At 42.7% G+C, this 14,008-nt stretch overlaps 1 protein-coding gene across 1 annotated transcript in view; it reads left to right on the top strand.

Moving 5' to 3' along the window:
• strn4 (striatin, calmodulin binding protein 4) overlaps positions 1 to 13,051 on the top strand; it is a 108,799-nt gene extending 95,748 nt beyond the window's left edge. Inside the window, exons 17-18 of the mRNA XM_061878615.1 lie at positions 1,642 to 1,823; positions 12,521 to 13,051. Of these exons, the coding sequence (XP_061734599.1) occupies positions 1,642 to 1,811 (170 nt within the window). The 3' untranslated portion in view covers positions 1,812 to 1,823; positions 12,521 to 13,051. The remainder of the gene's footprint in view (positions 1 to 1,641; positions 1,824 to 12,520) is intronic.
• The last annotated feature ends 957 nt before the right edge of the window (positions 13,052 to 14,008 follow it).

The following is a 14,008-nucleotide window of genomic DNA, read 5'->3' as shown; positions in this document are numbered from 1 at the left end:
TAACCTAACATATTATGGTAAGAGTCATTCAAATAACTATAACATATAGAACATGCTATATGTTTACCAAACAATCTGTCACTCCTAATCTATAAATCCCATGAAATCTTATACTTCTAGTCTCTTACGTGAATGAGATGAATAATATTATTTGATATTTAATGGTAATGTGTTAATAATTTCACACATAATGGCTATTCACTACTGTTGTAATTGTAATATGAAAATCAATACCGTATTTTTCAGAGTATAAGTCGCTCCTGAGTATAAGTCGCATCCCCAGGTCACACTGTGAAAAATACTGCGACTCATAGTCCAAAAAATATGTAAAATATATACATACAAATAAGTGTGATTTAAAAAAAAACCAGAATAAAATAAAATTTTAGACCCAGGACTAAGGGGTTGTGCTATTTTTAGAACAGGCTTGCGGGTAACTCATGTGGTCTTTATTGGCGACCGTGTTGGTGACCCCTGCTCTACCACAATAAAATATTTTAGCTTCACAATATGAAGGTCTGCGATGAGGTGGCGACTTGTCCAGGGTGTACCCCGCCTTCCGCCCGATTGTAGCTGAGATAGGCGCCAGCGCCCCCCGCGATCCAGAAAAGGAATAAGCGGTAGAAAATGGATGGATGGATGCAATATGAAGGTTCTGAGTAGTCCTGAGTTCAATCCCGGGCTCGAGATTTTTCTGTGTGGAGTTTGCATGTTCTCCCCGTGACTGCGTGGGTTCTCTCCAGGTTCTCTGGCTTCCTCCCACTTCCAAAGACATGCACCTGGCGATAGGTTGATTGGCAACACTAAATTGGCCCTAGTGTGTGAATGTTGTCTGTCTATCTGTGTTGGCCCTGTGATGAGGTGGTGACTTGTCCAGGGTGTACTACCCCGCCTTACGCCCGAATGCAGCTGAGATAGGCTCCAGCGACCCCCCCTGTGATACCAAAAGAGACAAGCGGTAGAAAATGGATGGATGGATGGCATTGCAAATTTTCTCCAACAAAACGGTGGGAGAGGGGTTAGTGCGTCTGCCTCACAATACGAAGTTCCTGTAGTCCTGGGTTCAAATCCAGGCTCGGGATCTTTCTGTGTGGAGTTTGCATGTTCTCCCCGTGAATGCGTGGGTTCCCTCCGGGTACTCCGGCTTCCTCCCACCTCCAAAGACATGCACCTGGGGATAGGTTGATTGGCAACACTAAATTGGCCCTAGTGTGTGAATGTGAGTGTGAATGTTGTCTGTCTATCTGTGTTGGCCCTGCGATGAGGTGGCGACTTGTCCAGGGTGTACCCCGCCTTCCGCCCGATTGTAGCTGAGATAGGCGCAAGCGCCCCCCGCGACCCCGAAAGGGAATGGGCGGTAGAAAATGGATGGATGGATGGAAAAACATATTATTAAGATGATGATACTAATAATAGAAAATACAAGATAAGGCAGAAAAAGTAATCAATACAAAGATGACATAATGCAAGCATTACTAATCTCACTCACGGCCCCTAGGAGCATGTTTGCATTGTATGACATTATTAACCAGCATTACATATTATAGGACATTTAGTTACTCAGCAGCCCTCTTGTCTACAAAACCAATTTAGTAAAGGAATAGTTTGTGTTGTGATTACTGATTAATTAAATTCCTGCAGGCCACGACTGCTCGGTGCGCCTGTGGATGCTGGACAACAGGACGTGCGTGCAAGAGCTCACCGCCCACAGGAAGAAGCACGACGAGGCCATACACGACGTGGCCTTTCACTGCTCGCAGCCCTTCATCGCCAGCGCCGGCGCCGACGCACTCGCCAAGATCTTTGTCTGACAACACTGCTGGGTATGAGATGCTGAATTTTATTTGAACAATTAGAAATCAGCTGCAAATATTTCAAATGGACCTATGAGGACTTTCGTCTTTTCGGACTTATTCATGTTGTTCCAATGTGAAATAGCTGTGTTAAAACAAAGCCAAAGCGTCAAATCAATTATGTTCAGTCATTTTGATGCCAATGCCTGCGGGGTTCGGCTTTCTGCGTACAAACTTGTGACGTCACAGCGAGACATACTTGCCAACCCTCCCGATTTTCCTGGGAGACTCCCGAATTTCAGTGCCCCTCCCGAAAAACTCTCAGTCTCCTAAATTTCTCCCGATTTCCACCCGGACAACAATATTGGGGGCGTGCCTTTAGGCACTACCTCTAGCGTCCTCTCTCACCTGAAAAGGAGACCATTATATATGTCTCAGTTATCCATAGGTTTATCTGTAACCCATAAAGTAGGTAGGCACAGAGCTATTTCTCGGCGTGTGTTCATTCCAGCCGGCACGTTAAAGGGGAACATTGTCACAATTTCAAAAGGGTTAAAAACAATAAAAATCAGTTCCCAGTGGCTTGTTCAATCCAATCCAATCCACTTTATTTATATAGCACATTTAAACAACAATAACGTTTCCAAAGTGCTGCACAGCCATGTTAAAAACAATATTAAGCTCCACCAATGACTGAATAAAACAAAAAATGAATAAAAATAAAACCAATAAAAACAATGTAAAAACAAATATGATTAAAAACTATTTTAAAGGGTAAAATCAATTAAAACAGTAAAATAAAAATAAAAGTGTATAAAAAACAGAGAGACAACAGAGGACAGAGGACCACACAACTCACGTAGTGTTAAAAGCCAAAGAATAAAAGTGGGTCTTAAGACGAGACTTAAAACACTCCACTGTGGAAGCAGTTCTAACATGGAGGGGCAGAGTGTTCCAGAGCTTAGGGCCGACCACAGAGAAGGCCCTGTCTCCCCTGGTCTTAAGTTTGGTCTTGGGCACCACGAGCTGGAGCTGGCTTTCGGACCTCAGAGCGCGCGCAGGGATGTAAATTTGGATGAGGTCCGAGATATATTGAGGTGCCAGTCCATGTAAAGATTTAAAAACAAACAGCAATGTTTTAAAATCAATTCTAAAATGAACAGGGAGCCAGTGCAAACTCTGAAGAATTGGGGTTATATGCTGGCGTTTCCTGGCCCCTGTTAAAAGTCGTGCTGCCGCGTTCTGGACTAACTGCAACCGGGAGAGAGCTTTTTGGCTAATGCCAGCATAAAGTGCAGTGCAGTAGTCCAGGCCACTTGAAATAAAAGCATGCACGACTTGTTCAAAAAGGTTAAAAGATAAAAACGGTTTAACCTTTACTAAAAGACGAAGGTGATAAAAACACGATTTTAAAACGCCATTGACTTGTTTGTCTAGTTTAAAATCGCTGTCCATAGTGACGCCAAGGCTGGTGACTTTGGGACGCACATAATTTTGCAATGGTCCCAAGTCAGTGAGGTCCGGACCAAAAACTAAAATTTCTGCTTTTCCCTCATTCATTATTAAAAAATTCTGGGCTAACCAAGCCTTGACGTCGCATAGACAGTTAAGAAGGGGTGTCAGGGGGCCGTGGCTTTTTGAAATCGGCATATAAATTTGGCAGTCATCTGCATAAAAGTGATAAAACATTCCATGTTTCTTAAAAATATCTCCTAGAGGGAGGAGATAAAGAGCGAACAGGATGTTGTTGTACTTTTTGAATTTTTTTTCCAAATTTTACCGGTCCCGGAATATCCCTAAATAAAGCTTTAAAGTTCCCTATTTTCGCTATCTTCGAAACCACTATCCATTTCCCTGTGACGTCATACAGTGCTGCCAATACAAACAACATGGCGGTTACCACAGCAAGATATAGCGACATTAGCTCGGATTCAGACTCGGATGTCAGCGGCTTAAGCGATTCAACAGATTACGCATGTGTTGAAACAGATGGTCGGAGTATGGAGGCAGATAGCGAAAACGAAATTGAAGAAGAAATTGAAGCTATTGAGCGAATAGCTATTGACGCTATTTGGCCATAGCGTGGGTGTACCTAATGAAGTGGCCCATAGCATGGCTGCCTTATTAGCATCGCCGGTAAAATGTGCGGACCAAACGATCAGGACTTTCGCATCTTGTGAGACTGGAGCAACTTAAATCCGTCGATTGGTAAGTGTTTGTTTCGCATTAAATGTGGGTATCTAGTTTCAAATGTACATACAGCTAGCATAAATAGCATGTTAGCATCGATTAGCGTAGCATGTTAGCATCGATTAGCTGGCAGTCATGCCGTGACCAAATATGTTTGATTAGCACATAAGTCAACAACATCAACAAAACTCACCTTTGTGATTTCGTTGACTTAATCGTTGCAAATGCACCTGCATGTTATCCATACATCTCTGTGCCATGTCTGTCTTAGCATCGCCGGTAAAATGTGCAGACACTCTGGCACATTCAATGGGGGTCTGGCGGCAGATTTCTTGCCAGTGGTGCAACTTGAATCCCTCCCTGTTAGTGTTGTTACACCTCCGACAACACACCGACGAGGCATGATGTCTCCAAGGTTCCAAAAAATAGTCGAAAAAACGGAAAATAACAGAGCTGAGACCCGGTGTTTGTAATGTGAAAATGAATATGGCGGGTGTGTTACCTCGGTGACGTCACGTTCTGACGTCATCGCTAAAAGACCGATAAACAGAAAGGCGTTTAATTTGCCAAAATTCACCCATTTAGAGTTCGGAAATCGGTTAAAAAAATACATGGTCTTTTTTTGCAAAATCAAGCTATATATTGACGCTTACATAGGTTTGATGATAATGTTCCCCTTTAATACACTGACACACAACATCATGCATTGCTTCGAAACTACGGCAGGTAGTAATGTCCAAAAACATAATACAGACGAAGCAGAAGAACGAAGAAGAGACATGGCGACGACGAGTAAGAAGAAGTACGCCTGCAAGTTCCAAAATGATTGGAAAAAATAATCTCAGTTCATCCAGGACAGCTCGAAGGGGAAGGAGTATGCTGCCTGCAAATTGTGTAAATCAGACTTCTCCGTTGAACACGGTGGCCGAACGGATATATATACCAGCCAGGAGACATAGTCTTCCCAACGTGTCCTGGGTCTTCCCCTTGGCCTTCTACCAGTCGGACATGCCCTAAAAACACCCCCGGGGATGCCCGAACCACCTCATCTGGCTCCTCTCGATGTGGAGGAGCAGCGGCTTTACTTTTGAGTTCCTCACGAATGACAGAGCTTCTCACCCTATCTCTAAGGGAGAGACCCGCCACCCGAAGAAGGAAACTCTTTTCCGCCGCTTGTACCCGTGATCTTATCCTTTTGGTCATGACCCAAAGCTCATGACCATAGGCGAGGATGGGAACGTAGATCGAGCAGTAAAGTGAGAGCTTTGCCTTCCGGCTCAGCTCCTTCTTCACTACAACAGATCAATACAGGGTCCACATCACTGCAGACGCTACACCGATCCGCCTGTCGATCTCACGATCCACTCTTCCCTCAATCGTGAACAAGACTTTGAGGTACTTGAACTCCTGCCCAACCAGTAGATGGCACTCCACTCTTTTCCAGGTGAGAACCTTGGACTTGGAGGTGCTGATTCTCATTCCAGTCGCTTCCCACTCGTGCAATATGCAGTGACATAAATGCTGCTTTTTTTTTTTTATGCAGCACTAGGGATGATGTTCGAAACCGGTTCTCCCGATTGTTTGATAAGAAAAGAACCGATTCCATGGATTCAAATCCCTTTTTGAGAACCGGTTCCCGTTATCGAAGCCACTCTACCATGGGCGTCAAACTCTGGCCCGTGGGCCAAATTTGGCCCGCCGTGTAATTTCCTTTGGCCCTTGAGGCAATATCAATTTAACATTTGAGCTGGCCCGCCGGTATTATACACCCCCCCCCCCGCTGTAACACCGCAAATTCTCATACTTGCCAACCCTCCCCATTTTCCCGGGAGACTCCCGAAGTTCAGTGCCCCTCCTAAAAATCTCCCGAACCATCCATTTTCCCCAATATCTCCCGATTTCCACCCGGACAACAATATTGGGGGCGGGCCTTAAAGGCACTGCCTTTAGCGTCCTCCACAACCTGTCGTCCACGTCCGCTTTTCCTCCATACCAACAGCGTGCCGGCCCAGTCACATAATATACGCGGCTTTTACACACAAACACAAGTAAATGCAAGGCATACTTGGTCAACAGCCGAGGGTGGCCGTATAAACAACTTTTAACACTGTTACAAATATGCGCCACACTGTGAACCCACACCAAACAAGAATGACAAACACATTTCAGGAGAACATCCGAAACACAAGATAAACACAACAGAACAAATAACCATAAGCCCTTGCAGCACTAACTCTTCTGGGGCGCAACAATATACACCCCGCCCACCTCAACCCCCCATGCACTTTCTCTTGCCACTTCAAGGCTTGAATGTTTGATACATTCCTTATTTTATTTTCAAATGTATTATTAGCCTGTTGAAAAAGTTATTTTGATCATTACCTCAGAAGGCCGCAAATACAAAAGAGGCATTGAATTTTTATTTCAATTTTTTTTTTATTATACCATTGATATTTTATTATTATTATTATTATTGGAAACTTGATTTTGCATGTCACTTTAAAGTGGCCCTGCGATATATGGCCCTGCGATGAGGTGGCGACTTGTCCAGGGTGTACCCCGCCTTCCGCCCGATTGTAGCTGAGATAGGCGCCAGCGCCCCCCGCGACCCCGAAAGGGAATAAGCGGTAGGAAATGGATGGATGGACTTTAAAGTTATATAGGCCTTGCTTGTTCAATATTCAATGCAAAACTTGTTTGGGTCCCTATTAAAAGGTTCATTTGTTCAACCTTGGCCCGCGACTTTGTTCAGTTTTAAATTTGGGCCCACTCTGTATTTGAGTTTGACACCCCTGCACTATACCATATTTTTTACGGGTGCTATGTCAGTATCTAACGCACAAATAAGGCACGGCATATTTTTGGTTGCAGGCATGGTTAAACATACGCAATCTTAGAACATACGCCAGCATTCATTTTAAAAAGGCAGAAGAAGCAAAGCTGAGTTGGGTCGTACTTATCAATGTACTCACATTATTTTTTTTGATCAATCCTCATCCATAAATCCATCAAAGTCCGCATTTTCTGTGTCCGAAGTGAACAGCTGGGCAAGTTCTCCATCAAACACATAAGATTCCCTGTCCTCATTTTCAAAGTCAGTCTCGTTGTCCATTAGCATAGCAATCTAGCACAACAATAAAAGCCGACTTCTCCTGGATTCGATAAGAAATTCGATGAGGAATCTGTTCGATAAGAGGATTCGATAATGGGCTCAACGAATATAATCCCTATGCAGCACTCTATTGGAGAGTGTACAGGTTTACTTAATGTTGTGGCCGGGTGAATCTATATAATGTTTCTGAGGTTTGTTTTCGACCATGTCTGGGGAAAAAAACAGCAGGTACGATTTATTTAAACATAGTGCATTCTCATAAAATCAATTAGATTAGATTAGATAGTACTTGATTCATTCCTTCAGGAAAATTACAATTTTCAGCACAATCCCATTCAAGATCAGACAAACATTACAGGGAGACAGAACAGGATCGCTGACGGGTCTGCCGGCTTCCAGCGCCCCTTACAAAAAAAGATGAGATACAGGTAAACAAGGGGGGGGGGAGAAAAAAATAGAAGATTAAAATAAAATAAAAAAATCGGTCATAGCCTGGGCCCTGGAGAGGGGGTGCAGACTGAGGCCAAGGGAAAAAAACAACAACTCATAGCCATAGTACACATCCCTCTTACATGTGTGTAAGAGGGAAACACCAAACATCAAAGAACACAGAGGACATTAAAGACATTAAAGCAGCAGATACAACCAGACACTTCTACATACAGCTATGAATAAAAAGTAAAAGAAACACGCCGCAGGGGTGGAGGGAGAATGGCCAGAGACAGGAGCAGACCCAACAAAGCAACCAAGACAGCCGACTCCACTCTCGGCCAGTGTCCAGTCCGCATGGATGAGCGAGGATACGTCCAAGGAGACTGAGGTGTCCGATTCCGCGAAGCCTCTCCGTCCCAGCGCTCAGTGCCAGCTCCACAGTCCTGTCCCCTCATCCGCATCTCCTCCAGTCCCTCCAAAGAGACTCCGGTGTGGCAGAGACCCAGCAGCTGGTCTCCATGGCCAAAAGGCTCCCGGGAGGCAGATCCAAAAGTCCACAAAAAAAGCACCACAGAGGTCACGAAAGTGCCACCCCTTGTCACACAGTCCCAAAGGGTCCCGGACCAAAAGGCAAAAAAATATAATAAGACATGAAAACAAGAGGGAAACACAAAAGGATGATACAAGAGCACAGAGCTCCTGCCTACAGCAGCCACTACAGCAGCGCCATCTTGGGAAAAAAAAAAAAAAACACACATTACCATTCATTAAGATACTTTCAATCATCAATCAATCAATGTTTACTTATATAGCCCTAAATCACTAGTGTCTCAAAGGGCTGCACAAACCACCACGACATCCTCGGTAGGCCCACATAAGGGCAAGGAAAACTCACACCCAGTGGAACATCGGTGACAATAATGACCCAGTGGGACGTCGGTGACAATGATGACTATGAGAACCTTAGAGAGGAGGAAAGCAATGGATGTCGAGTGGGTCCAACATGATACTGTGAAAGTTCAATCCACAATGGATCCAACACAGTCGCGAGAGTCCAGTCCAAAGCGGATCCAACACAGCAGCGAGAGTCCCGTTCACAGCGGAGCCAGCAGGAAACCATCCCAAGCGGAGGCGGATCAGCAGCGCAGAGATGTCCCCAGCCGATACACAGGCGAGCAGTACATGGCCACCGGATCGGACTGGACCCCTTCCACAGGGGAGAGTGGGACATAGAAGAAAAAGAAAAGAAACAGCAGATCAACTGGTCTAAAAAGGGAGTCTATTTAAAGGCTACAGTATACAAATGAGTTTTAAGGTGAGACTTAAATGCTTCTACTGAGGTGGCATCTCGAACTGTTACCGGGAGGGCATTCCAGAGTACTGGAGCCCGAACGGAAAACGCTCTATAGCCCGCAGACTTTTTTGGGGCTTTGGGAATCACTAACAAGCCGGAGTCCTTTGAACGCAGATTTCTTGCCGGGACATATGGTACAATACAATCGGCAAGATAGGATGGAGCTAGACCGTGTAGTATTTTATACGTAAGTAGTAAAACCTTAAAGTCACATCTTAAGTGCACAGGAAGCCAGTGCAGGTGAGCCAGTACAGGCGTAATGTGATCAAACTTTCTTGTTCTTGTCAAAAGTCTAGCAGCCGCATTTTGTACCAACTGTAATCTTTTAATGCTAGACATGGGGAGACCCGAAAATAATACGTTACAGTAATCGAGACGAGACGTAACAAACGCATGGATAATGATCTCAGCGTCTTTAGTGGACAGAATGGAGCGAATTTTAGCGATGTTACGGAGATGAAAGAAGGCCGTTTTAGTAACGCTTTTAATGTGTGCCTCAAAGGAGAGAGTTGGGTCGAAGATAATACCCAGATTCTTTACCGTGTCGCCTTGTTTAATTGTTTGGTTGTCAAATGTTAGAGTTGTATTATTAAATAGAGTTCGGTGTCTAGCAGGACCGATAATCAGCATTTCCGTTTTTTTGGCGTTGAGTTGCAAAAAGTTAGCGGACATCCATTGTTTAATTTCATTTTGGGAGGAGTGGGGTGTTTTTTTTCCCCCCCATACACGGTCAAAAATGAATTTTATAAACATTACATAGATTCACTGGTCACGACATTAGGTACACCTGCACACACTTCGATCCCCCCTCCATGGCTGAGCCCTTCACTAAATGTCCAAATAAGAACGTTGGTGATGTCACAACATAGCCGGACTCCAAAGCCCTGTTGACAGAAACACCAAGAACTGTTTGCAAGCCCAATCCAAAAAGCATCAATTATGATTTCACGCTTTGACATTTTTTAACAGGACTGTCCAACTTTTTACCATTTTATAAGTCAAAGATGAAATTCATCATAGGTCTGCTTTTAAATTGTTTGTCTATATATGTGATTGAAGTCAGCTGAAGTTAAAAGTCCTGAAGACAGAAGACCAGTTTATATTCTTTTTAATGGTATTTTAGGTATTAAATCTAGGGTGGCAGATCACTTTTTACAGCTTAACCAGGACCAAACTGAAGTTTTAGTCATTGGCCTGAGTCCCTGAGAGAAAAAAACACACATCAAAACTACAAGCATTGTCCTTTACACCATTACTATGAGTGGAAAAACCTGGGTAGGGCTGGGCGATATGGCCTTTTTTATAATATCTCAATATTTTTAGGCCATGTCACGATACACCATATATATCTCTATATTTTGCCTTAGCCTTAAATGAACACTTGATGCATATAAACACAGCAGTATAATGATTCCATGTGTCTACATTGAAACATTCTTCTTCATACTGCATTAATATATGCTCATTTTAAGCTTTTATGCAGAGAGGGAAATCACAACTAAGTCAATTGACCAAAACAGTTATTAAGCAGTGGCACAAACATTCATGTCATTTCCAAAACAGAAAGTGCAAGATTGTCAGAGACATTTTAAAACAAGCTAATAGTGCACTTTTGTGCATGATGTCACTAAGATGACATATCAAAACAACACTAAATTAAAGTGCACTTTTTGTGCAGAATACCACTACAATAGTTTAAAACAAATAAATGTGCACTTTTGTGCATGATGTCACACAAGATATTTCAGTAACGCTCAAATAAAAATGAGCTGCATAATAGGAAATCAAATAGTGTATGTGGTAGGTTACTGCAAACGTGATCACAATATGCGGGAGGCAGCGTGCAGGTAAAAAGGTATCTAACACTTGAACCAAAAATAAACAAAATGCGGGTGCCGTTTAGAAAAGGCATTGAAGCTAAGGGATGGCTATGCAAAACGAAACTAAAAATGAACTGGCTGCAAAGTACAGTATTTTTCTGAGTATAAGTCGCACCTGTCGAAAATGCATAATAAAGAAGGGAAAAAACATACATAAGTCGCATTTTTGGGGGAAATGTATTTAATAAAACCCAACACCAAGAATAGACATTTGAAAGGCAATTTAAAATAAATAAGGAATAGTGAACAACAGTCTGAATAAGTGTACGTTATATGAGGCATAAATAACCAACTGAGAAGGTACCTGGTATGTTAACGTAACATATTATTGTAACAGTCATTCAAATAACTATAACATATAGAACATGCTATACGTTTACCAAACAATCTGTCACTCCTAATCTATAAATCCGATGAAATCTTATACTTCTTGTCTCTTAGGTGAATGAGCTGAATAATATTATTTGATATTTTACAGTATTGTGTTAATAATTTCACACATAAGTCGCTCCTGAGTATAAGTATGAAAAAACTGCGAAAAATACGGTAAAAAAAAAACAGAATGCTGGACCACAGCAAAGACTTACAGTGTGTGGAGCAGACGGCGTCCACAAAGTACATCCGTACATGACATGACAATCAACACGAAGAAGGATAGCGTCGGCACAACTTAAATAGCCTTGATTGCGAAAACAAAGCATGTGTGGGGAATAGCGTTCAAAGAATGACATGAAACTGCTACAGGGTGACAGTACACCTACTTTGAGACGAGAGCTATAGTAGAATGCTTGGTTACCAGGGCTGCGAATCTTTGGGTGTCCCACGATTCGATTCAATATCGATTCTTGGGTTCGCGATTTGATTATATATCGATTTTTTTCGATTCAACGCGATTCCCGATTCAAAAACGGTATTCTTCCGATTCAAAACGATTCTGTATTCATTCAATACATAGGATTTCAGCAGGATCTACCCCAGTCTGCTGACATGCTAGCAGGTAGTAGATTTAAAAAAAAAGCTTTTATAATTGTAAAGGACAATGTTTTATCAACTGATTGCAATAATGTAAATTTGTTTTAACTATTAAACGAACCAAAAATATGACTTATTTTATCTTTGTGAAAACATTGGACACAGTGTGTTGTCAAGCTTATGAGATGCGATGCAAGTGTAAGCCACTGTGACACTATTGTTCTTTTATTTTTATTTTTATAAATGTCTAATGATAATGTCAATGAGGGATTTTTAATCACTGCTTTGCTGAAATTATAACTAATATTGATACTGTTGTTGATAATATTCATTTTTGTTTCACTACTTTTGTTTCGTTCTGTGTCGTGTTTGTGTCTCCTCTCAATTGCTCTGTTTATTGCAGTTCTGAGTGTTGCTGGGTCAGGTTTGGTTTTGGAATGGGATTGCAATGTTATGGTAATGCTGTGAATTGTTGGATTGATAAAATAAATAAAAAATAATAAATAAAAAATCTATTTAAAAAAAAAAAAAGAGAATCGATTCTGAATCGCGATTCGTATTCGAATCAATTTTTTCCCCCACACCCCTATTGGTTACGGTTTGAATTCCTATCCAACTATTATGACGACAACTTTTTACTGCCAATATCGGCCGCTGAGTTTCATTTTTTTAATGCTTTTTGCTGGTGGTTTTCCTCGGGATTTTTTCAATGAAAAAAATGTGCCTTGGCTCAGAAAAGTTTGAAAAACACTGCTTTATGCCTTCTTTTTTTTTTTTATCTTTCCAGACACCCTCAACTGGGCCGAAAGAGACAACAGAGGACGTTATTTCCGCCCTCACACACACACACACACACACACACACACACACACACACGGTTGTCCTGCACCCCACTGGCTGGGTTGTTGTCACAGGACGTCCCCGCCCCTCACTTCCTCACAGTTTTATGCCTCAGTGACTTGTTGTTATACAAACCACTCTACTTTGTTTTTTTAAAATGACGCTAGAAGCTCCTCTGATAAAAATCACCTAAGGAAAAAAAAACACTTTTTTTCTACACTACAGTGCGCTATTCTGCTCCCCCCCTCCCACCCCAACTCTACAGGTCTACTCATTTCAAAATCCCCCCCCGCCCACCAGGAGAAACGTGACCTCACATGTCATTTTATCCGTCAACAAACTTCTGTCCAATTGTTCCACCGGCCAGCCTAGCGGCCATATCCAAAACACGGTGGAGTCATTCCAAAGACTTTTAAAGGAGCTGTGTGTGAATACAGTGGGGCGAAAAAAGTATTTAGTCAGCCACCGATTGTGCAAGTTCTCCCACTTAAAATGATGACAGAGGTCTGTCATTTTCATCATAGGTACACTTCAACTGTGAGAGACAGAATGTGAAAAAAAAAATCCAGGAATTCACATAATTTATTTGTAAATAATGGTGGAAAATAAGTATTTGGTCAACCATTCAAAGCTCTCACTGATGGAAAGAGGTTTTGGCTCCAAATCTCACGATACATGGCCCCATTCATTCTTTCCTTAACACGAATCAGTCGTCCTGTCCCCTTAGCAGAAAAACAGCCCCAAAGCATGATGTTTCCACCCCCATGCTTCACAGTAGGTATGGTGTTCTTGGCATGCAACTCAGTATTCTTCTTCCTCCAAACACGAGGAGTTGAGTTTATACCAAAATGGATACATGGATGATACAGCAGAGGATTGGGAGAATGTATTGTGGTCAGATGAAACCAAAATAAAACTTTTTGGTATAAACTCAACTCGTCGTGTTTGGAGGAAGAAGAATACTGAGTTGAGGGCTTCACGGTGGAAGAGGGGTTAGTGCGTCTGCCTCACAATACGAAGTTCCTGCAGTCCTGGGTTCAAATCCAGGCTCGGGATCTTTCTGTGTGGAGTTTGCATGTTCTCCCCGTGACTGCGTGGGTTCCCTCCGGGTACTCCGGCTTCCTCCCACTTCCAAAGGCATGCACCTGGGGATAGGTTGATTGGCAACACTAAATTGGCCCTAGTGTGTGAATGTGAGTGTGAATGTTGTCTATCTGTGTGGCGACTTGTCCAGGGTGTACCCTGCCTTCCGCCCGATTGTAGCTGAGATAGGCGCCAGCGCCCCCCGCGACTCCGAAAGGGAATAAGCGGTAGAAATGGATGGATGGATGGAATACTGAGTTGCATCCCAAGAACACCATACCTACTGTGAAACATGGGGGTGGAAACATCATGCTTTGGGGCTGTTTTTCTGTAAAGGGGACAGGACGATTGA

Source organism: Nerophis ophidion, linkage group LG18 (assembly GCF_033978795.1).
Source record: "Nerophis ophidion isolate RoL-2023_Sa linkage group LG18, RoL_Noph_v1.0, whole genome shotgun sequence".
NCBI lineage: Eukaryota > Metazoa > Chordata > Actinopteri > Syngnathiformes > Syngnathidae > Nerophis > Nerophis ophidion.
Note: the sequence above shows the minus strand (reverse complement) of the source record. Positions and strands in the feature narration are given on the sequence as shown.